This window comes from Lissotriton helveticus, chromosome 9 (genome assembly GCF_964261635.1).
Source record: "Lissotriton helveticus chromosome 9, aLisHel1.1, whole genome shotgun sequence".
In the NCBI taxonomy this organism is placed as follows: domain Eukaryota; kingdom Metazoa; phylum Chordata; class Amphibia; order Caudata; family Salamandridae; genus Lissotriton; species Lissotriton helveticus.
The window spans coordinates 874,956,713-874,981,436 of NC_136070.1; the positions used below are offsets into that span (position 1 = coordinate 874,956,713).

Here is a 24,724-nt window from a genome sequence, read left to right on the forward strand (position 1 = left end):
ACACCCCCTCCCGCCAACTTCGCTCTTCCAACCAAGCCACGCACGGAACCTAGGCGTCATCCTGGATTCTTCACTCTCAATGGACAGACAAGTCAGCGCAGTTACCTCATCCTGCTTCAACATTCTTCGCATGCTCAGAAAAACATTTCGCTGGATCCCCACCGAAACAAGGAAAACAGTCACCCATGCTCTAGTCACGAGCCGTCTGGACTACGGAAACACCCTCTACGCAGGTACTACCGCTAAACTCCAGAAGAAACTCCAACGAATCCAAAACGCCTCAGCCAGGATCATTTTAGACATCCCGCGCAACGAACACATCTCTGGTCACCTGAAAGACCTCCATTGGCTACCCGTCAATAAGAGAATCACCTTCCGACTGCTAACCCACGCACACAAATCACTCTACGACATCGGACCAGAATGCCTCAACTCACGACTATCCTTCTACACCCCCTCCCGCCAACTTCGCTCGTCCAACCAAGCCCTCGCCACTGTACCTCGCATCAACAAGACCACCATGGGAGGCAGATCATTCTCTTACCTGGCTGCTAAAACATGGAACTCACTCCCCGCTTACCTTCGCCTCACCCAGAACCACCTAGCATTCAGAAAGCAACTTAAAACGTGGATATTTGACAAGTAATCCTCCTCCCATTTCTAAGCGCCTTGAGACCCTCTGGGTAGGTAGTGCGCTATATAAATTTCTCTGACTTGACTTGACTTGACTTCTGTGTCTTGACTGGCCGAAAGGGCAAGATTGGTGTGTAAAACACTTTCTACACTCTGAGTTTCTTCAGTGACAACCTCTCCAGTGTTCACGAGTTTGTGTAGCTTCCTGTGCTTTTGAGGTGGTTTGGCCGCCATTTTACATCTCCTTGCTGGGGCTGATCTTTTCCTTTTAGACCCCAGCTTAGGTTGGGCCGATATGGCCTGAGCACCAGAATCAGGGAGCAATGTAGATTGAGTATTACTCCCACAAGGATTATTCAATTCTGTTGCAACATCCTTATTTATTGTTTGAACTTGGCCCTCAAAGTATTCAGTTGCAACAGGGAGGTTCAATGATGACAAAGGGGTCACCAGGGTGGGGTACGCTAGATTTGGGAGCTTGTCCACAGAATTCTTAAGTAATTCTATAGACAATCTACGCTCTGCGCGCCTCTCTGCCAGTGATAACTCCTTGTCAATTGACAATGAACGGCTAAAAAAGAATTTGTCTAGGGGGCCAATTGCTGGTGGACCAGTCTCAACCGGGGGAGTTATCAAGTGACTGGAAACACAACTTATCGATGTAGACATTGCCATAGTCATCATCAATCTCAACCAAAATGTCACTTACTAGAGAAGATACAATGAGTCAGCAATAAGGGGGGTGGCCCAGCCCGGCCTCCTGCGGCCCCGGACGGCCACAGACGGTCCCGCCCTTGTCCCGGGCTTCTCCCGGTGCCCTCCCGCGCGCTCCCGCGCTGCGGGTATGTCCACTCCTCTTTGTAGGTGTACTTGATTCGCCAAGGGGGCGGTGCCGGCAGGGAGAGGAGCCCAGCTGGGAACGGGCGCGCGGGGACTCCTGGTCCGTGGAGTCCACCCGCTGTTCCCTCGCAGCCCCGCCGGTCACCAGGTGATGCCCCTTACAGCAAATTGACAGCCGCCAAGGCCGCGAAGCGGGACCCGCGCAGCGGGTCCGGCGAGCAGCAGCGGCTCAGCAGGCTGGATGATGAAGACCCCCAAAAGTAAGTGGCGTGGCGTCCGAAGTGAGCAAACAGCAAACAACAAAATGATTATTTACATCTGTTATTTCTCCTTCAGGAACTCCTGAAGCTGCAAAATGATAATTTAGAAGTAATTGTAATCAGTGTTTGGAAGTATTTCAAAAGTTTGAATATTGTGCTGGCTACAATGTCTTTGAGAAGTAACAGTTTGAAGAATGTTACATTCATAGCTAAGCATATGTTGTTGCTCTGTGGATTTGGTGTGAGCGCACCAACAGGTTGAAGAAAAGCATTCGGACATGGTGGAAAGGATGACCAGCAGACCGAACGATTACAATGTCGGATTCGGACAGCCTTTCCGACTCGGTCCGTCTGACAGGAAACGGCTGTAGGAAACTGACTTTGGGGTCCCTTAGCAGGTCCCCCTTCATACTGAGACCTTTGGATGGGGGTCCCCAAGGGACCCCCCCTTTAAAACCATGCACTGTGTGGCAGGCAACATTGGGTGCCCCCAACAGGGTGCAAGGTTTTCCGCAGCCACCCCATTTCCCCATAGGAGCCTGTGTTGTCGGTCAGAACATAGGCTCCCATAGAAGTCAATAAGAGTCCTTCTGAACGGTGTTTGGAAGCATCGTAATCAGACGTGTGGAACGCCGCAAGTTGGTCGTAACCACCGATCGCGAGTCGGTGTGAACCGAATCCGACAAGGAGTTGTGCGGTTTAGTTTCCATACAACATTGTAATCGGCCCCTTAGTTTTGTAAATGGCAAAAACCCTTTGCAAGCATATAAATGCTTGTACATCTGTCCCTTGCCCTTTATCTGCAGCCCCCTTTCCAAAAGCAAACTTCACTAAATTAGCAAAATAGGGAGTTGAGAAGAAAAAGAAACATAATAAGACCATCATAAGTTCTCCTAAAATGCATTAGAACCCACCTTTGTTAGAAACTATTTGCAGATATTGAATCAAAGTTTGTAATTGGCTACTGTAGGCAATGCCAAAACTAAATACCCGGCTGAGATGGCTTTTCACTTCACCCAGGCCTCAGGAACTCTCAGAATGAATAAGCATCACGGTGTCTTTGGCTCTCACTGAGAGCCACTTGCATGAACATCTGATTGTTAATCTGGCTATTCACTGCTATGATGTCTCAAATGTTTTTACCCACTGCTGCTATGTCATGAAGGAATCCTCTCTGACAGGCCACTCTGGGAGCCTGTTATCAGAGCACTGTCTATCTGCTCTGATCGAGGGCAAATCTTTGGGAAGGATAGGGGTGGGATGGCACACAGGGTTTTACGTTTGTCATAATTTGGCAGCAACTGAGTTAGCATTTAGCTCAGCTACACGAACTTCCATTGTTAACTTGACCAAACGTGCGGGGGCCATTTTGTATTTCCTGGCTTCCATTTTGTATGAACATGCGGCCTCGTGGTCAGCATGCCCTTTTGTCCTTTCTCTGTACCAATGACCATTTACCTTGCCCAGCAACAGGCTATTTTTAGCACTGGTCAAGCTCACGCATGCGCACTCGAACATTTAGATTAATGAGCGGTCACCTCTTAGGAATGTTCTCCAAAACTGACCAGTGGTACTAAACTCCTCCCACATATTGGCTGTGTTCCAAAAATGCCCTTATATGTACCTAAACTGTGCAAGAGTATACCGCCTACCTTTTTATTACTGTTAAACTTGTGCAAAAGAGGTCGCGCACCGATGTTCGGTGTGATACTTCTTGCATTACCGAAGGGTGCTGTAGGATTGTACCACCACCCCATGGGGTCCTAATAAACTTGTCTTTTGCATTTCCAGTTTCCGTGCCCACTTCTATTCTATGGTGTTCGAGAGTTTTTTGCAGAGTATGTAGACCTGACGAAACCCAATACCACAAATTGGCGACCACGAAGGGACTCATCAGCGACTCGGATGCCCGAAGGAGAGGTCGTGACGAAGGATTGGAAACTCGCCATGGACGCGTACGCTGCCACTGAGTGACCCGAGTCTTGGCACCCACGGTGTTTTTTCCTTTCCTTCTGACCCGACCTTCCAGGTGGTGCCGGTCCTCGACTGAGATCCTGATCGGTTGGGTTGTCGTGCAGTGCCCGTTTGGCTGATTCGATTAAGGAACTTGGCAGTTGGAACCTGGTCGTTTGAGAATATTTGGTAAGCTTGTGATTGGTAAGGTAGTCTACTGACACTTACTGTGGCTTTTTGGATTTGTTTGTGTTAGCTAACATTTGGATCTATGATTTGAGTTATATGTGGAGTGCACCTCACATAGACAGGCATATAGAGATATTTCTCTGACTTTGTATTTGTTTGAACGGCACACTGTGTGTAAAACATATTTAAGTGCCATTTTATGTAGTATCGCGTTTTCGTGATATTTTGACATGCCTGTTCTCAGCACACTTCGAGGAATGTGCTGTCTTGGAAATGGTACCAGTTATCGATTAAATGAATCTCAGCCGGCTCCCCCAGAGGGGACACCTAATCGTGCAATGTACATAAAATTTGGCCTTCCTCCCATAATGTATAGTACATTGTGGCATAAATATACAAAAACTGATCGTGAATTGCAATGGCCACTACATGGGTCGTTTGATCTGCGAAAGGTTCAATATGTGGAGCAGTGTTTCTTTCAGCGTAGGTCTAGACAGGATATGTTTGATTGTGTGCGTATGTGGGAGAAAGCGGTGCATGAACGAATGAAGCGTGAACAAGCCTTGGCGGACAAGGAGCAGCGAAAGGCTGCTCGTGATAAAGCTTTACAGTTGCAGGAAAAAGAATTGCCGGAACAGAAAGAGAGGGAGATTCGAGAACGTAACTTGCAAGTTAATGGTCAGTTTCCTATTCAACGTCCTCTTTATCCTGTCCTTACTAATGAATCAGATGATTTTTCATTACTAGATCGTTGCCCGCCTCCGTATGTTCCGCCTACGGCCCCGGATGAGGACTCTGACGAGGATGATCAGGGAGATCAGCGTACCAGGTTAACTGCTGATCGAGCTACGGAATTGCGCGGGTTTGCTCATAAACTTAATGTTAATTCTATAACTGTTTCAGAGATTGATGGTCTTATGTGTAAGTGGTCCGACCGAGAACGATTGTATTTTCTGGCTCATTTTGGAGATGAAGTTGTCGAACGGTTTAGACAGTATTCACCTGAGTTGGAACCTAAGGATATATCAGTCGTTTGTGATAATTTTTGTAAAGGTCTTTTTGTTCTTGCAGATCCGGATGAGTTTTTCCAGCGTTTGGTTAAGCTACGGGATGAAGCGTCACGACTACGGGCGTTGAATAAGGCATCGGGTTCGTCTGCGACTGGATCAACGGAAGTATCCAAAGAGTGCCCTATCTCTGGAACAGATAAGAGCGCTGCAGTTAATGTCATGCCTATGCGAGAAGCTGCGCTTTTGTATGTCCCTCCTAAAGGGCTAGGCACAGATGATGATAGGATGTCTAAAGAAGCAAAGGGATATTTTATATATAATTGGGTTTATACGCCTTGGAATAGAACAGATGTTATGGCGCTTAAGAATGCTTTGCCTGACCCCCGCAAAAATCCAGCAGCTTTCTATGAAGGTGTGGAAGGTGCTCTTTCTTCGTGTGTTATGACATTAGTTGATATTGATCTTTTCTTTGGGTTGATACTGCCTCCCGATATGTGGAGGGCAATTCGTAAGTTCGATGATCGAGCAGTTTTGGGTGCAGATTGGAAGGATTTAGCTCGAGCTGATTTAGATAGGGAACCTGCGTGTAAGCCATGCCGATTGATTTTGGACCTCCTGGAGGCTATTTTGAATAAATTAAAAACGCTTGTTCCCCCTAAGAAAATTGATTGGACAATGTTGGCTTCTTGTAAACAGAAGCCGAATGAATCGGTCTCAGACTTTTTTTCATGTTTCGAGGAAGCGTTTCACGATTACAGTGGGCAATTATTAACAGAAGACACGGGCAGGCATTTGTTTGTTGATAAGTATGTGGCTAATCTCCTACCGGAGATTGCACGACGTTTAAAGACTAGTGAAAGTTCATGGACCACAGCAACTCCTGCTTCTTTATTGACTATGGCTCAGTATTATGAAAGACAGAAATTGGAGGCAAAGGAAAGTAGTGATAAGAAAGCGAAGGATTTAAAAACAAAGGTGATGTTGGCTCAGGTTTACGCTACGCAGCCGAGAGGGAATGATAGGGGTAGACGTGGATCGTATGGTACGTCTTCCACCCGTTCCGACATTTCTGAGGATCAGTGTGCATACTGTAAACAGTTTGGACATTGGGCTTCAGATTGTCCGGTGTTTCCAGAACAGCCTAATCAACGTGGTCGAGGGAGTGGAAGGTCACGGAATAGTTATTCAGGACCGAGAGGTGGAGCGAATGATCGCGGTAGGTTTGAAGCGAGGGGTCGTGGTCAGGCTGATCATAATACTTTTGATCGACGGAATCAGTATCAGATAGCTGAAGGAGAGTTTACTGAGTCTTAGGATAATAACTATGCATAGGAGTGCGTAGGATGGGGTGTGGAATCGGTTGGGGTACCAATTGATCAAAGGGGTCCATATATATCAGCACATGTTTTGGGTTCTACTGATCAGTTTCTGGTTGATACAGGAGCTACTCGTAGCGCTCTGTCCAAACACTTGGTTCCAAGGGCTCCCCTGTCTGGCGAAACGATTACATCAATAGGGTTCGATGGAACACCTTCTCTTAGCCCATTGTCTCAACCCCTTACATTTCACATTGATAAATTCATTGCCCCATGCCCGTTTTTGTTATATCCAAACACGCCAGATAATATTGTGGGACTTGATATTCTTAAACATTTTCGAGCAACTATACGCTGTGCCCCTGAAGGGGTACGGGTTATTTTGAATGAGAACTACCCAGAGGTTGAGAGATTGTGCCTCATGCAGGAGGCCGATGCGTTAGCTTCTCTTCCAAGCACTTTATGGGCCACTTCCGATACTGATGTGGGTCAAATGAATATTCCTCCCGTAAGTATTACTGTAAAGGAGGGAGTGTCTTTGCCCCGCGTACCACAGTATAAGATATCCAGAGAAGGTGAAATTGCTTTGACACATATCGTAAATGACTTGATTGAGGCAGGGGTGGTGGAGGAAGTTCCCTATAATGTTTGTAACAGCCCAATTCTTCCGATCCTCAAGAAAGACACAGACACTAAGCTCTATCGTTTCATTATTGATTTGAGGGAAATGAATAAGATAGTGGTACCCCAGTATCCGGTGGTGTCTGACATTACCACCTTACTTACCTTGATTCCACCTACGTCCACTACATTCACTGTTATTGACTTGAAGAATGCTTTCTTTACGATTCCCATTCATCCCGATAGCCGATATTTGTTCGGCTTCACATTAAATAACAAATCATATAGATTTTGTCGGGTTCCTCAAGGCTACACAGAAAGCCCTAGCATTTATAGCCAGGCTTTAAAAAGACAGCTTGATTCTTTTAACTTACAGTCTGGGGTGGCTCTTATTCAATATGTTGATGACATTTTACTTGCAGCAGACACGAAGGAACAATGTGAGGAGAGTACTCTTTCCTGCTTTCTTTCCTTGCCAAGAATAATCACAAGGTCTCGAGGAAGAAGTTGCAATATTGTAGACCAAAGGTGACCTACCTCGGTCATCTTTTGTCTAAGGAGGGGCGTGCATTGACATCAGACCGAATTCAAGCGATATTAGATACACCAGTCCCTTGCACTCAGAAAGATGTTCGTGCTTTCATAGGTTTGACGTCCTTTTGTAGACAGTGGATACTAGGATTTTCGCACATTATAAAACCCTTGCTAGCGTTGTTGTCCAAAACTACATCAATTCCCCTTGAATGGACAGATGAATGTCAGAATGCTTTTGAACAATTGAGACAAGGCCTTTGTTCTGCACCAGTGTTAGGTACACCAGATTATCCAAAGATCTTTACATTATATGTACATGAGAAGGATGGGTGCGCATTGTCAGTCTTAGTGCAGACACACGGAGATAAAGACCTTGTGCGTACTTCTCAGCAGTACTTGACCCTGTGGCTCGAGGATTGCCTGGATGTTTTCGAGCAGTTGCAGCAACAGCTGTGGCCATACGACAGAGTGAGGGGATAGTTTTGTCACACAAATTGTTGGTGTTAGTTCCCCATGCGGTAGATGCTTTATTGAACCAAACGAAAACACAGCATTTAACTAGTGCTCGTTTAACAGGATACGAGTTAACGCTGTTGGCGCCACATATTACACTGAAGAGGTGCACCACTTTGAACCCTGCTACTTTATTGCCATATCCTGTTGCTGAGACCCAGAAGGAAGAACATCATGATTGTGTTTTTCTGACCGAAGAACAAACAAAGGGTCGTATCGATTTACAGGATACGCCACTTCCAGATGTAGATGGGGAACTGTGGGTTGATGGATCGTGCTTAAAGTTGCCAGATGGTACGACTTTCGCAGCCTATGCGATCACGACACTTAAGACAGTGGTAGAAACAGCACGAATACCGCAAAAATAGGCCCAAGCAGCTGAATTGATAGCCTTAACGAAAGCATGTGAGTTAAGTGCTGGATTATGCGTGAATATCTACACTGATAGCCGTTACGCTTTTGGAGTAGGGCACGATTTTGGCTTACTCTGGAAGGAACGAGGGTTCCTGACCTCACATGGAGTGCATATCATGCATGGAGAATTAGTACGGGACCTCCTGAATGCACTATTATGTCCAAAGAAAGTACCGATAACAAAATGTAGTGCACATAAGAAGGTTACAGACAAAATAGGACAAGGAAACTCTTTTGCAGATCGCATAGCGAGAGAGACTGCCATGTTACAAAATGTCTCTCCCATGTATGTGGTGAAATCACAGGCTGAGCGATGGCATGATGCTAGAGAGGAAATATTAGACATACAAAAATCAGCATCTGAAGCGGGACTTGCAACCTGGGCAACAGAGGGAGTGTTGGATGATGAGGGTTGCTGGCGTAGCAAAGATATGGAGAGATGGAAATTGCCTGCCGCTTATTTGCACGCAATGGTTCAAATGACACATGGGCTGGCACACGTTGGAGCTCTTGCAATTACTAAATTGCTTACACGAGTTTGGGAGCATCCTGAGATTGCCAGCACGGCTAAGAGAGTAGTGCAGACCTGTCTGATATGCTTACAGTACAATCCTGCTAAAGGGACTTATACTCCTAAAGGAGGGTTCGTTCCACCTACTGCACCATTTGAAGTACTACAGATGGATTACATCCAGCTTGAGCGTTGTAACAACTTGAAGTATGTCTTAGTGGTGGTGTGTGCCTTCAGTAAATGGATCGAGGCCTACCCCACGAAGGATAATACTGCGTTGACAACAGCTAAGGTGTTACTCAAAGAGTAATTCCCACGCTATGGTGTTTTTAAATTTCCGTGGAATGATAATGGTCCTAATTTTGTTGGGAAAGTAGTGGAGTATGTCCTGAAAGGATTGGGAATTAAACACAAATTCCACGCTGTATTCCACCCGTAGTCAGCAGGTCTAGTGGAAAGGTATAATGCAACTCTGAAGCTGAAGCTAGCAAAGATCGTGGCATCCACGTCTTTAAAATGGCCGGACGCTTTGCCTTTGGCATTACTATCTATTAGATCAGTGCCACATTCCCGATCTGGCCTCACACCATATGAAGTAGTTTTTGGAAGGCCTATGAATATCTGGGGAGTTCCAAAGCCTCGCTTAATACATGATGTGCCTTGTATAATGATGAATGATTATTTGGCACGATTAACAAATGATTTACTTTCTATTCATCAACAGGTTCGAGAAGCGCTCCCCGACAATTCCATTGGAGAGGCTCACGATCTCCGTCCTGGGGACCACGTTATGATCCGCGCGTTCGAGAGAGCCAGCAGTTTGGAGCCGAGGTGGCGTGGCCCTGAACAAGTATTGTTGGCAACTCGGACGGCTGTGCGAGTCACGAATAAGAAGCGGTGGGTACATTCCACTCACTGTCGTCGTGTCTCTCCGGATCTGATGAATCCTGCGGTGCTGTCTGATTATCGAGACATCTTGGATGCAGAGAAGAGCCCAGCTACTACGCCTCACGAGTCGGAGGAAGCCTTCCCGGACCACACTGTTTCTGGTGGAGCGAAGTATAACCTACGTCCAAGGAAATTAATTTTTTTTTGAGAGACTGGTTGAGTTACCGTTCTGAGGTTTGCGAAAACGGAAGCCGAGAATATCAAGGGGGGGGGATCAGTTCTGTCCAGTGTAGGGACACCCGTCTTGAATCTCGGAGAAGACACCAGCGGCTACCTCGGATCTTAGCACTCAATTTTTATTTTTTTAGTTGGTTTTGAAATTTTTGTTCTTTGAACTATGGCACCCACGACAATGAGGAACAGAAGAATTCTTGGTGCAGTACTTTTTGTTGCGACTATAGTGGTAATAGCAGTAATAGCATGGACTGTAGAACGATTGCTTCCTGCACGAGAATACTTACTGCCTACCACTCCAATCCCATCTGAACATTTCCATTTTACTCTGCCTTATCATGAAGAGAGACATAGACAGACTTACTTAAATAACAGTTTCATTCAACTTCTACACCATACTCATAATATGACGAACACTTCGAACTGTTGGGTATGTGGGATGTTGCCTGGACATCAAAAGAAAGGAGGAACTCCACTTATTCCTCTTCCTTTCTCTCATAATGGTTCTTGCAATGCTTGGTACACTCTTCTTTTTACCCTAAGATGGCCAACAAACGGTGGATTACTTTTTCGACTTAATAAAGTATGCTATAATGATAGAGATGGTTATCCACAGGCAGAAGGAACTAAGTTTGAATGGGAAGAATATCGACCGGATAATGTATCTGCACCTCGCATTTTCACTAATCAAAGAATTACAAATATGTCTAGTTTACATGTCATTACAGTCATTGATACCAAAGCTGATTTGTGTGTAAGGAATAAAGGTACAATTCCGGTAGGGAAGAGTGAATGTAATACTACTCTCACATTTGATACACCAAGTGGTATTGCCTTTGTAGCCTCACGAAATACTTACTTTATTTGTGGAAATAAAGGATATCATCGTCTTCCCATTGGGTGGTTAGGAACTTGCTATATATCTTTTGTACTACCCCCTGTATTTATTGCCCCGCCTATGTACCATAATGATTTTGTACTATATCATGATTTTATATTAAATAGGGTTAAGAGAACATTAGAGATTGAAAATGTAGATCAAACCGACATCTCCTTACAACAATATGTGGATTTTAATTTAGGCCTGTTTTCCTTTGTTGGTGCTGCCTTAAACAGCAGAAAAATAAGACGGCTAACACGTGTTGTGGAAGCTGTTGCTAATGAAACTGCCTCTGCTCTAGGGAACTTAACTGAGAAACTCCAAATTACCAGGATTGTAACGCTCCAGAACAGGATGGTTCTAGACGTAGTACTAGCTGATCGTGGGGGTGCATGCCGCATTATCGGAAGTAGTTGTTGTGTTTATGTCCCAGATAACTCGCCTTCTGTGTATGATGCTATTTTCAAATTGCACAAAATTGCTGCTGAAATTCACCCCGAAAATGGTACATGGACATTCTCTAATTGGTTCTGGACTCTGCTTAGTACTTGGGGTTGGAAACTATTAACGATCCTATGTATGATTATTGGAATACTCTTCTTCCTTTGTTTGTGTATCCAATGTGGCCCTACCTTATGCTCTGTATGTATTACAGCCTGTATCCCATCCAAACGAGCTGTTGCCAAAAACGAGCAAATGATTAACACAGAAGTAATGAAAATAATGATGATTAATATTGATGACGAGTATCCTGATTACTTCCGTTATGAGATAGCTTCAGCTAAATGCTAAAAGGGCCATCTGTCGTAATTTGGCAGCAACTGAGTTAGCATTTAGCTCAGCTACACGAACTTCCATTGTTAACTTGACCAATGTAGTAGTTGAGCTTATATAGCGCACAGCTACCCGCAGTGGGTTTCCCAGCGCTTGCTTAGGGAACCCTTCCTGGTATTCCCCTGTGAGATAGCAGGGTATCCACAAGGTGAAAGTCAGGCATCCTGCTGCGAGGGGCCGTTGTGGAGATTAAGCAAGCTATTGCCTAGAGTCGCAGAGTGTGAACCCGTGAGTCGAGGAGGCACCGGGGCGAGAATTATCGAGTCCGTGGAATTTTTAGCCCAAGACCCGCCGAGGCGGGGAATTGAACCCTGGTCCAGGACCGATCTCAGCTTCCGGGTCTGCTGCCTCTAACCCCTGAGCCACACTTCTCTTCCAAACGTGTGGGGCCATTTTGTATTTCCTGGCTTCCATTTTGTATGAACATGCGGCCTCGTGGTCAGCATGCCCTTTTGTCCTTTCTCTGTACCAATGACCATTTACCTTGCCCAGCAACAGGCTATTTTTAGCACTGGTCAAGCTCACGCATGTGCACTCGAACATTTAGATTAATGAGCGGTCACCTCTTAGGAATGTTCTCCAAAACTGACCAGTGGTACTAAACTCCTCCCACATATTGGCTGTGTTCCAAAAATGCCCTTATATGTATCTAAACTGTGCAAGAGTATACCGCCTACCTTTTTATTACTGTTAAACTTGTATAAAAGAGGTCACGCACCGATGTTCGGTGTGATACTTCTTGCATTACCGAAGGGTGCTGTAGGAATGTACCACCACCCCATGGGGTCCTAATAAACTTGTCTTTTGCATTTCCAGTTTCCGTGCCAACTTCTATTCTATGGTGTTCGAGAGTTTTTTGCAGAGTATGTAGACCTGACGAAACCCAATACCACATGTTGGGTGGCTAGAAGTCCGTTAATTGTTTTTGACATTTCTACTCTGCATCGGCGAAGCAGAAAAATTGCATAAAATGCTTAGGTAAAAATGTGTTAACATCCTGATTAATCACCCATCTATAATTTGGTATTATTTATGGATCTGTTATGTCTTAAGGGGAAGCTCTCACTTGCTCTAAGTTCCTCGTCTTGTCGGAGTCTCCAGAGACCTGACATTTGTGATGGAGGGTGGTTGCACAGACACGATTGAGGTGGCAGAATGAGGGTGGCTCTGTGCTACACTAGCTGACACACTTCTCTGTTAAGGCGGGTCTCTTTAGACCTGCACTGACAGAGGAATTTCAAAGCTGTGCCCACACAGTTTATAAAGGGCAGTGTGGTCTGTAGTTTCCCCTGGAGATCAGAGAGCAATGTTTTAGCAGAGAGGGTCAGGGAAGGGTCAGAGAGTTGTGGGTGTGGATGGCAGAAGGCCAGGTATCACTTGGTATATTTGGTGTAGAAGGGGAGAGAGAGGATTGAAGAAAAGGTGGAATTGTTAGGTGGCATTACACCTGGGCCCAAATTAAACATTGCTACTCTGCCTTTGTTTGTACCAACCAGTATATTGTGACGAATATAGCACATTAGTGATACCCAGGCTCAATCTTTCAATGGAGGTGGGCTGCCCTTAGTTTCAAGGGGGGAAAGTGATCCCCCAACAGATGAGTGCAGTATCTTACCATACCTAATTGAGAACAAATCGGATCAGGACTTCAAATAATCTTGAAATAAAAAGAATCTGTGATGGAGCGGGGATTCAAAAAAGAAACCAGTAATGTTAAGTAGATAGAATACTAATGTACACCCCTACATTACATGAGGGTAAACCTGTTTCGCAAATTGCATGAAATGAATCTTAACTAAACGTAAACAACCTGAGATGTAATAATATGATGAGTAGAATGTTTTGCGAATGGCTTACACTGCAAATTGTGCACATCATATATTAGAAGGCATGTTGTGTGATGCTTAAGTAACCCTAATTGCTGTTGCTTTTACTTATTCTTTGCTGGAATAACTGCTAACCTGGATCTTGGTAAAGGATGGTGGTCCCCAGTGAACTTTTCATTACCACATTATTAATAATGTTTTCAGTTTTTTTACTAAATGGACAAATCGCCATATTTTTTAAGTTGGGCAAACTGTGATGAGTGAAACTTGCGACGTGTACAAACCACGTGACATTGTGAAAAACAAAACTTGCTGAGCTTGCTGAAAGAGTGTGATGCTGTGAAGGACACCACGTTTGACAAGCAGCCAACTTCTGTGCTTCCGTGTGAAAGTCTGCGAATTTATAAAATGTACTAATTGTCCTCATGCTGTTACAATTTCCTCATGAGAGTGTAGGGATGTATATTGTATAGGTGGGAAACGAAAATGAATAATGGGGTAGTTAAAGAAAGCATGATCTAATGTGGAACGATCATCCACCCCTTGTTTTAACCAATCCCGTACCTAGAATGGGTGATATTAGCAACTTTAGTGGGATGGACATGTACGAACAGGGTATAAAGTATAGCTGACTAAGGGGTGGGGTCGGTTGGCGTCGTTATCCTTGATGCTGTCTGGTTGAGGTTGAGAGGCCTTTTGAGGGAGATGGGAGAGTGAGGGTGCAATGCGGATTATCGGGTTGCAGAAAGGTCTAGTTGATCCAGTCCTGTCCTCATCCTGGTCTAAGACTTGATCCTTGACACTCCAATTGGGGGACCCTTGCCGCTACCTAGGCCTGGGTGTGTGGTTTTCCTCGTTCTTATTCCCTTGGGTTGGTATGATTGATAACTTTAGAATTCAATTGATCTGTGCTTTTGTCTCTTCTTCTATCGTTTTGTATGAAAATTTTAATTGCTGACTATTGTCTAATGTCTCTTCATCTATCCCCTCAATGCGACAAATGTATTTGTTGAAAATGATTATATGCCAGATGATCGTTAGATTGTATTCTCTCTCATGAGGTGTTTATTCTTAAATTCATGCATTAAGTAGATAAAATGTACGACTCACAAAGAAGTTGTGGTTTATGTCTGCCAATCAATTTTGAAATGACTATTGACCTTCAATTAATCAACTAATTGGTCCATCAATCAAGTAGATCAATAATTGACTTAAAGTGATGAAATTAAATTTTGTTTAGATCTGTGACCATTTATTGTCTGTGAAGGAAATGCTAACGACCACCAGTGCAACAGGGACAACTGGGTGTATGTGTATGGGCCACAGTGCATGAAATTCTTAAATGCTCGTCCCTGTCCGAAATATTGGGTTTACGCTGGACCATTCGCATAAATACATTTTGTTAATTCTACAATCATGTATTGTTGGCTTGATCTTCTACTGTTTTCTACACATACTGTTAGTACAGAATAGATATTGTGAACACAGATCTTTTGCGAATTTCAGAATGCATCTACATTTTAAGATCCTTCAATAATTGCTTAGCATTCTGCCAGTGCTCTTTCAAGGTTGAAAGAATTGACTGGGTCATATGAGGTATCTATTTCACGTCTGAAGCTGATCACAAGATATGCATGAAGTAATGAGTAAACAGGTGAGCGTAAAAAAAAGATGGTGCATGAATTTTACAAATGGTACAGTTCAGCTACAGACTTTAAAATATTTTGCTGATATGAGCAAAAGTAAACATTAAACATGGTGATCTACATTCTTGTATTGTATGTGCGCAAATAAATACAAAATATCACATATACATTTTTTTGTACTGAGAAATGTAATGTAACTCCACCAGGAAAGAGGGGTCAGAGGTCCTAGGCCTAAATGGCGCTAATTAATGACATTATGACGTTGTGCAAGAGAGAATGACAAACCTGAAAGCGTCTAATAACCCTCAAAAAAATAAGAGTGATGTAAAGTTCTATTGCAAACTTCAGCCTAGCACTATTTTAACCAATTCCACTCAAAAGTCACGAAGACACGTCGAGTTGAGTGACTCATAGAATACCCGACAGAATACATGTAGTAGGTGATGATTGCATGAAAATATTCACCTTGATTTGGCACTCCGTGGGCCTCATAGAACATTACCTATTATGTTTCCTGCTTCCTGCTTTGCGTGCATCTCTTGTGTTTCCTGCTTCCTGCTTTGCGTGCATCTCTTGTGAACACTTTGTATAACGGTTTAAAATGGGTGCTAAAAAAGAGGTGACGATCCTGGAGGAAATGCCCTCCATCTAGGGCACCAACAAACTGTGAACATCTTCAGTATAATAGATTGACTTATATAAGCGTTATTTCGACATCCAGTGTCATAAAAGCAATATAAGACAAATACAGAGTCAACTTGTCATCATATGGAAATACGCTAAAAAGTGATGTAGTATGTAGTCCTTCTGGGTAGTCTGCTGCACCCTCAATAAAAACCACGGTTGCCTGGTTCCACATTTTACAAAATTCTTCAATATCATATTAATAAAAATATACAGACGGTACAATAAAATAAAAATAGAAAGGTAAAGCAACTTTATCTAGGTGGAATCGGGTATCTAAATACAACCCCACAGAAACATTATTGAAAAGATCCAACTCTCCGTAGGAAAGCAGCATTAAAAAAGAAAAAAAACGAGGGAAAAAGTGCAAGTGCTTAGCATATGATTATGGGACTAAGAGGGTCAGTGGTGTAGCTCCAAAGTGATTGAGAATCAGCATGTTTCTGCAGAGTGCTGTACTAATCCTAACCGTAACTTCTGTCTGATGACGAGCCAAGCGTGACTTAAAAACGTTGCCACACAACACACAAAGAAAGGTCTGGCATCGGCCGTGAGAATGCGCAGGGCTACCTGATAGTCCTGTGTTCCCAGCTGTAGGCACAGTGGCTTTAGCCACTTGGCCCACGGGATGTTTAATATTACTTCACACTTGAAGCCTGAGTACAAAGCTAAATAATAAATAAAGACTATATTTCTAGCTTTAATTTTGAATGCCTTTTCAAAGGGTATGCTATTTGAAAGGAACTACCTTCATTTTAAGTATATTTAAATGATATATTGAAGGCTATGTCCAATGTATTAAAGAATGGTAAGTAATTATTCATTTCTCATATTGGTACAGGTTTTTTTTGTACAACTTGTCAACTGCTTAGGGTACAATTGAGCTCAATCATCTTATGCAATTTAGAACCATAATTGATCAAAAACTCACAGTTTCCTTTAGTTGACTAGTTTACTAACAGAATAACTCTTCTGTTTCTATTCTCTAGAGATGCCATTTGACCCTACCAGCATCCTCAGCCAGGCTGTCTCCAATGTTATCTGCTCTATTACCTTTGGTAAACGGTTTGATTACGAGGATGAGAAATTTCACAAATTGCTTCACATGATGAATGAAACCTTCATACACATGAGTTCATTCTGGGGGCAGGTCAGTGATATTTCAATTTCCTTCTATATTTTTGCTTTGAGAAAGGGAGTGGTCCTAAAACCATTAAAAATTGAAGCACAATGTTCTACAAGAAATATACAATCTTTGAAGAAGAAATACAGCCTTCTAATTAACATGCCGTCCTCACAAAAGAATGCTCAAGTTGAGTAGAGGAAACGTACTTGTATTGTTATGTATCCCGGCCCCAGGATGCTTTTATCAGTACAGGGAAGACTTGGCTTGACAGTTCGGTCTGGACTGTTCCCATGAGGCACAGGGTCAAGACTGGTTTCCATATGGCTGGGTCTGAACTGGGGTGGCAAAGTGAGCTGAAGAACAATGATCTGTGACGGGGGTGAATGTCTGAAAAGTTTCAGCGCTCTGCCCATTATCTCCTTGTATATACTTTGTTTGCCCTCAGTTGGCAGGGTATGTCCAAACGTGGGTCCCTTGGTCACTTTGCCACTGGATTCAAGCTAGCCTGGCTGATGAGGGGTGCTACCCCAAAACCGGTCCTAGGATGCTTGTATCAGTTCCAGGGAAGACATGGCTTGGCAGTTCGGTCTTGACTCTTCCCATGAGGGACAGGGTCAAGACTGTTTTGCATATGGCTGGGATTGAACTGGGGTGACCAAAGAACAATGATGAATTCAACTAAGCACTGTGACTGCAGGTGAATGTGTGAAAAGTTTCAGTGCTCTTTCCATCATCTCCTTCTGTTTATGTTGTTCGCCCTATGTTGGTAGAGTATGTCCAGGTGTGGGCCCTTTGCTCAGTTTGCCACTGAATTCAAGCAAGCCTGGCTGCTGCGGGCTGTTAACCCGAAACCTGTCCCAGGATGCACTTGTTTTTTGCAGTTCGGTCTGAACTGTTCCCATGAGGCAGAGGGTCATGACTGATTTGCATATGGCTGTGTCTGAACAGGGGTGGCGAAGTGAGCTAAAGAATGATGATGAATTTAACCCAGATCTGTGAATGGGGGTGCCTGTCTGAAAAGTTTCAGTGCTCTGTCTATCATCTTCTTGTGTTTACTTTGTTCACCCTAAGTTGCTAGGGTATGCCCAGACGTGGGTCCCTTCTTCACTTTGCTACTAGATTCAAGCTAGCCTGGCTGATGAGAGGTTTTTCACCGAAAACGGGACCAGGACGCCTGTCTCCGGTCCAGGGAAGACTTGGCTTGGCAGTACTGTCTGGACTTTTCCTAAGAGGCACTGGGTCAGGACTGATTTGCATATGACTGGGTCTGAACTAGGGTGGCAAAGTGAGCTAAAGAACAATGATTGGTTCAACCCAGATCTGTACCCTGGGATGAATGTCTGAAAAGTTTCAGCGATCTGTCTATCATCTCCTTGTGTTTACTTTGTTCGCCTAAGTTGGCAGGGTATGCCCAGACATGGGTTACTTTCTCGAGTTTGCCACTGGATTCAAGCTAGCCTGGCTGATGAGGGATGTTACCCTGAAACTGGTCCAAGGATGCTTGTATCCAGTCCAGGGAAGACTTGGCTTGGCAGTTCAGTCTGGACTGTTCCCAAGAGGCACGGGGTCAGGACTGATTTGCATGTAGCTGGGTCTGAACTGTGGTGATGAAGTGAGATAAAAAACGATGATGGATTTAACCCAGATCTGTGACTAGGGGTGAATGTCTGAAACGTTTCAGCGCTTTGTGCATCATCTCCTTGTGTTTACTTTGGGCTTCCTAAGTTGGAAGGGTATGCCCAGGCGTGGGTCCCTTGCTCACTTTGACACACAATTCAAACTAGCCTGGCTGATGAGGGGTGTTACCACAAACCGGTCCCAGAATGCTTGTATCTGGTCCAGGAAAGACTTGGCTTGGCAGTTAGGTCTGGACTGTTCCCATGAGGCACAAGGTCAAGACGGGTTTGCATATGGCTGGGTCTGTACTGGGGTAGCGAAGTGAGCTAAAGAACATTGATGGATTATGCCCAGATCTGTGACTGTGGGTGAATGTCTGAATAGTTTCAGCGCTCAGTCTATAATTTCTTTGTGTTTACTTTGTTCACCCTAAGTTGTCATGGTATTCTCAGACAGCAGTCCCTTGCTCACTTTGCCACTAGATTGAAGCTAGCCTGGCTCATGAAAGATGTTACCCATAAACCGGTCCCAGGATGTTTGTATGCAGTCCAGGGAAGTCTTGGCATGGAAGTTTGGTCTGGACTATTCCTATGAGGCAAAGGTTCAAGACTTATTTGCATATGGCTATGTCTGAAAAGGGGTGGAGAAATGAGATAAAGAATGATGATGGATTCAACCCAGATCTGTGACTGGGGGTGAATGTCTGAAAAGTTTCAGCACTCTGTCCATCATCTCCTTGTGTTTACTGAATTCTTATTAACACCCTCTGTTTTCAGATGGTAATATATACTTGTTATATAATTGATGTAAAGGAGGTTGTGGATTGCTTGCCAACATCTATTTGAACTCCATACCCTATCACACAGCCATCCAGTACCAGAGTGCAAGTGCTCTGCCCCTAAACTGATATTGTAAAGTTGGTCTCACCTAGTTGGTGTATTTAACTCTCCAGTAAAGCAATTGTAAGTCGTCTCAGAAATGGTGCCAGTGATGTGTGTGTTAAATGTCATATGTGGATTGCAGTGTCTATACCACCCACTGATGTGACAAAAATGTGTCTCTTCAGCGAGTACAATTGTGCTCAACCCGGTTTGCAGGTTAAAAGCACTTCAGTGATGCATCCTGGGAAAAAGGTTTTGTGGTGTATGAAAATCTATTTTTATTAATTGGCTATATTTTGTTAAGTGTACCTTGTAAGACAATTACATAATAATATATAGAAAGATGGCATAACACATTATGTGAATAGAATGCCTTCACAGTAAACATTTATCCAAATACTGTTTTCACTATGTAGGTAAAGCTAGATTTTTATGAACATGCCTACATATAAATAAAATCATTATTTTAGATCTCTATTTTAGAAAATGCTAGCAAAATTATTCAAAGTTATTTTACACTTAGTTTCATAAATCCAACTCAACTCCTTCCTTGCTTTTCAGAACTTCTCCGTAGGAATCGTGTACATCAAGCTTTATTCTTTATTCCAGTCAGCGTTGGCCAGTGACATGTTTTCTATGCTGCCACTGAAGCTAAGACCTTTAAAGGCAGTAATATTTACAACAAGGGGTGGTGAGGGACAGAGTCTCTGAATTAAGCAGAATACTCTCACCCAGTCAAGAGATCTGGGCTAGATCCAACACCGTTTTTTAGTTCATTGCACCATCCCAGTTTCAGAACCTGGCTGTATGCAAATTAGTCTGTCCCTGGCCCAGTGCATCATGGGAACAGGGCAGACCGGACTACAAAAGCCAATTCTTACACTGGGAAGGAAACAAGCTTCCGGGGACCGGTTTCTGGCATTACAGCCGTCTTCGGCCCGGCTTGCTTGAATCCTGATGGTGCAATGAGCAAGGGACTCATGTCTGAGTATACCCTTCCACGCTTAGGGTGGACAAAAATATTTACAACAAGGGGTGGTGAGGGACAGAGTCTCTGAATTAAGCAGAATACTCTCACCCAGTCAAGAGATCTGGGCTAGATCCAACACCGTTTTTTAGTTCATTGCACCATCCCAGTTTCAGAACCTGGCTGTATGCAAATTAGTCTGTCCCTGGCCCAGTGCATCATGGGAACAGGGCAGACCAGACTACAAAAGCCAATTCTTACACTGGGAAGGAAACAAGCTTCCGGGGACCGGTTTCTGGCATTACAGCCGTCTTCGGCCCGGCTTGCTTGAATCCTGATGGTGCAATGAGCAAGGGACTCATGTCTGAGTATACCCTTCCACGCTTAGGGTGGACAAAAATATTTACAACAAGGGGTGGTGAGGGACAGAGTCTCTGAATTAAGCAGAATACTCTCACCCAGTCAAGAGATCTGGGCTAGATCCAACACCGTTTTTTAGTTCATTGCACCATCCCAGTTTCAGAACCTGGCTGTATGCAAATTAGTCTGTCCCTGGCCCAGTGCATCATGGGAACAGGGCAGACCAGACTACAAAAGCCAATTCTTACACTGGGAAGGAAACAAGCTTCCGGGGACCGGTTTCTGGCATTACAGCCGTCTTCGGCCCGGCTTGCTTGAATCCTGATGGTGCAATGAGCAAGGGACTCATGTCTGAGTATACCCTTCCACGCTTAGGGTGGACAAAAATATTTACAACAAGGGGTGGTGAGGGACAGAGTCTCTGAATTAAGCAGAATACTCTCACCCAGTCAAGAGATCTGGGCTAGATCCAACACCGTTTTTTAGTTCATTGCACCATCCCAGTTTCAGAACCTGGCTGTATGCAAATTAGTCTGTCCCTGGCCCAGTGCATCATGGGAACAGGGCAGACCAGACTACAAAAGCCAATTCTTACACTGGGAAGGAAACAAGCTTCCGGGGACCGGTTTCTGGCATTACAGCCGTCTTCGGCCCGGCTTGCTTGAATCCTGATGGTGCAATGAGCAAGGGACTCATGTCTGAGTATACCCTTCCACGCTTAGGGTGGACAAAAATATTTACAACAAGGGGTGGTGAGGGACAGAGTCTCTGAATTAGGCAGAATACTCTCACCCAGTCAAGAGATCTGGGCTAGATCCAACACCGTTTTTTAGTTCATTGCACCATCCCAGTTTCAGAACCTGGCTGTATGCAAATTAGTCTGTCCCTGGCCCAGTGCATCATGGGAACAGGGCAGACCAGACTACAAAAGCCAATTCTTACACTGGGAAGGAAACAAGCTTCCGGGGACCGGTTTCTGGCATTACAGCCGTCTTCGGCCCGGCTTGCTTGAATCCTGATGGTGCAATGAGCAAGGGACTCATGTCTGAGTATACCCTTCCACGCTTAGGGTGGACAAAAATATTTACAACAAGGGGTGGTGAGGGACAGAGTCTCTGAATTAAGCAGAATACTCTCACCCAGTCAAGAGATCTGGGCTAGATCCAACACCGTTTTTTAGTTCATTGCACCATCCCAGTTTCAGAACCTGGCTGTATGCAAATTAGTCTGTCCCTGGCCCAGTGCATCATGGGAACAGGGCAGACCAGACTACAAAAGCCAATTCTTACACTGGGAAGGAAACAAGCTTCCGGGGACCGGTTTCTGGCATTACAGCCGTCTTCGGCCCGGCTTGCTTGAATCCTGATGGTGCAATGAGCAAGGGACTCATGTCTGAGTATACCCTTCCACGCTTAGGGTGGACAAAAATATTTACAACAAGGGGTGGTGAGGGACAGAGTCTCTGAATTAAGCAGAATACTCTCACCCAGTCAAGAGATCTGGGCTAGATCCAACACCGTTTTTTAGTTCATTGCACCATCCCAGTTTCAGAACCTGGCTGTATGCAAATTAGTCTGTCCCTGGCCCAGTGCATCATGGGAACAGGGCAGACCAGACTACAAAAGCCAATTCTTACACTGGGAAGGAAACAAGCTTCCGGGGACCGGTTTCTGGCATTACAGCCGTCTTCGGCCCGGCTTGCTTGAATAATGATGGTGCAATGAGCAAGGGACTCATGTCTGAGTATACCCTTCCACGCTTAGGGTGGACAAAGATATTTACAACAAGGGGTGGTGAGGGACAGAGTCTCTGAATTAAGCAGAATACTCTCACCCAGTCAAGAGATCTGGGCTAGATCCAACACCGTTTTTTAGTTCATTGCACATTCCCAGTTTCAGAACCTGGCTGTATGCAAATTAGTCTGTCCCTGGCCCAGTGCATCATGGGAACAGGGCAGACCAGACTACAAAAGCCAATTCTTACACTGGGAAGGAAACAAGCTTCCGGGGACCGGTTTCTGGCATTACAGCCGTCTTCGGCCCGGCTTGCTTGAATCCTGATGGTGCAATGAGCAAGGGACTCATGTCTGAGTATACCCTTCCACGCTTAGGGTGGACAAAAATATTTACAACAAGGGGTGGTGAGGGACAGAGTCTCTGAATTAAGCAGAATACTCTCACCCAGTCAAGAGATCTGGGCTAGATCCAACACCGTTTTTTAGTTCATTGCACCATCCCAGTTTCAGAACCTGGCTGTATGCAAATTAGTCTGTCCCTGAACACCCCTTGTTGTAAATAATTTTGTCCACCCTAAGCGTGGAAGGGTATACTCAGATGTGAGTCCCTTGCTCATTGCACCATCAGGATTCAAGCAAGCCGGGCCGAAGACGCCTGAAATGGCAGAAACCGGTCCCCGGAAGCTTGTTTCCTTCCCAGTGTAAGAATTGGCTTTTGTAGTCTGGTCTGCCCTGTTCCCATGATGAACTGGGCCAGGGACAGACTAATTTGCATACAGCCAGGTTCTGAAACTGGGATGGTGCAATGAGCTAAAAAACTGTGTTGGATCTAGCCCTGATCTCTTGACTGGGTGAGAGTACTCTGCTTAATTCAGAGACTCTGTCCATCACCACCCCTTGTTTTAAAGGCAGTAAGGCAGTAAGATAAATATGCAACCATTCCTTTACTTTGATATATTTCCTATGGTCCTTTAATCATAGCCATTACTTCATATGTGTTTTAAAATCTACTCTAAGACACACTCTACTATCACTTAAGGATGGCATGCAAACAAATATGATTGGCTGCCAACTTTTGAAACAGCGTGCTAATATATTTTTACCATATTCGCCTATTGCCAGATGCAGCCATTAATATCTATTGTTTGCATCAATCTGCTACCTGAAGCAGCTCTCACAAATTCTTCCTGATAATGACTATGTATCTAATTTTTTTAACAAGTTATCTAATGGTAAGGCAACAAAGATCGCAAGGAGCTCTCAGTGTGGTTTAGATCCTGTATGTTTCATATCAAATGTAATTTTAAAGAAATACTTCTGACCTCAATGGACCAAGCATTGTCATTTCAGCAGGCCCTGTTTTACCCTGATATTCTACGAGATGCCTTCAGTACACACTTGATGTCTCATAACATTTCCTACCAGGTTTTCCAGTGTTAATCCACCTATTTATGCTCTAATAAAGAAAGGGTATTTTCTTAAAATTAGAATATTTGGTTGGGCTAGATGAGACTCAAATGTGGATAGTTAGCTGGAGAAGCTCACCTCCTAAGTGTGCTGAGTACAGCAGTTACAGAGGCATATTATTTCAGCAACTCAGTATATGTTTAAGTGATGTAATGTTCCTGTGTAGCTAGTCACTGATGCCAAACATGAAATAAAATGTATCATATTATGATAATAATTTACAACTGCATTTAAGTAAGAATTCTTTCAAAGATCCCCATTGTTATATGGTGGTTGTATCATTCGATTTCTTTGGTCTCTTTACAGCTCCAGGACGTGCTTCCAAATGTCATGCGTTATATACCAGGCCCTCACCACAATGTACAAAAACTACTTGAGAATCTACTGCAATTCATTTCTGAGAGGGTGAAGATCAGTCAAGAGTCCCTTGATGCCAGCTTCCCAGGGGACTTCATTGAGTGTTTTCTCATCAAAATGGATCAGGTATTTAAGTTTACATCAGACCACATATAGTGAAACCATTGAGCTACTACAACAACCAAACTTATTTTATATTCCATAATTTGGCTAAAATGGTTACCTTTTTATTTGCTGGGATAAGAAAGTGTCCCTTATCTACTATCTTCGGCTGGACGAAAAAATAGCAAGCAATTGGTATGTGCATCACGTTGCTCCATGGTCACTTCACCACTTTGCATTGTGTTTCTTTATTGATAGGCCATGCCCAGGTGCACCCCAGTGATCAGTGTGTTGCTGCACCTCATTGAACTGTAGCCAATTGAGAA

General features: G+C 44.1%; 1 protein-coding gene across 7 annotated transcripts in view; it reads left to right on the forward strand.

Annotated features, from left to right (window-relative positions):
* LOC144781940 (cytochrome P450 2G1-like) overlaps positions 1-24,724 on the forward strand; it is a 591,590-nt gene that overhangs the window by 453,520 nt on the left and 113,346 nt on the right. For all 7 annotated transcript variants that reach the window (XM_078661028.1, XM_078661033.1, XM_078661032.1 and 4 more), the window contains 2 exons: positions 16,776-16,936; positions 24,246-24,422. In XM_078661028.1, the coding sequence (XP_078517154.1) occupies positions 16,776-16,936; positions 24,246-24,422 (338 nt within the window). The remainder of the gene's footprint in view (positions 1-16,775; positions 16,937-24,245; positions 24,423-24,724) is intronic.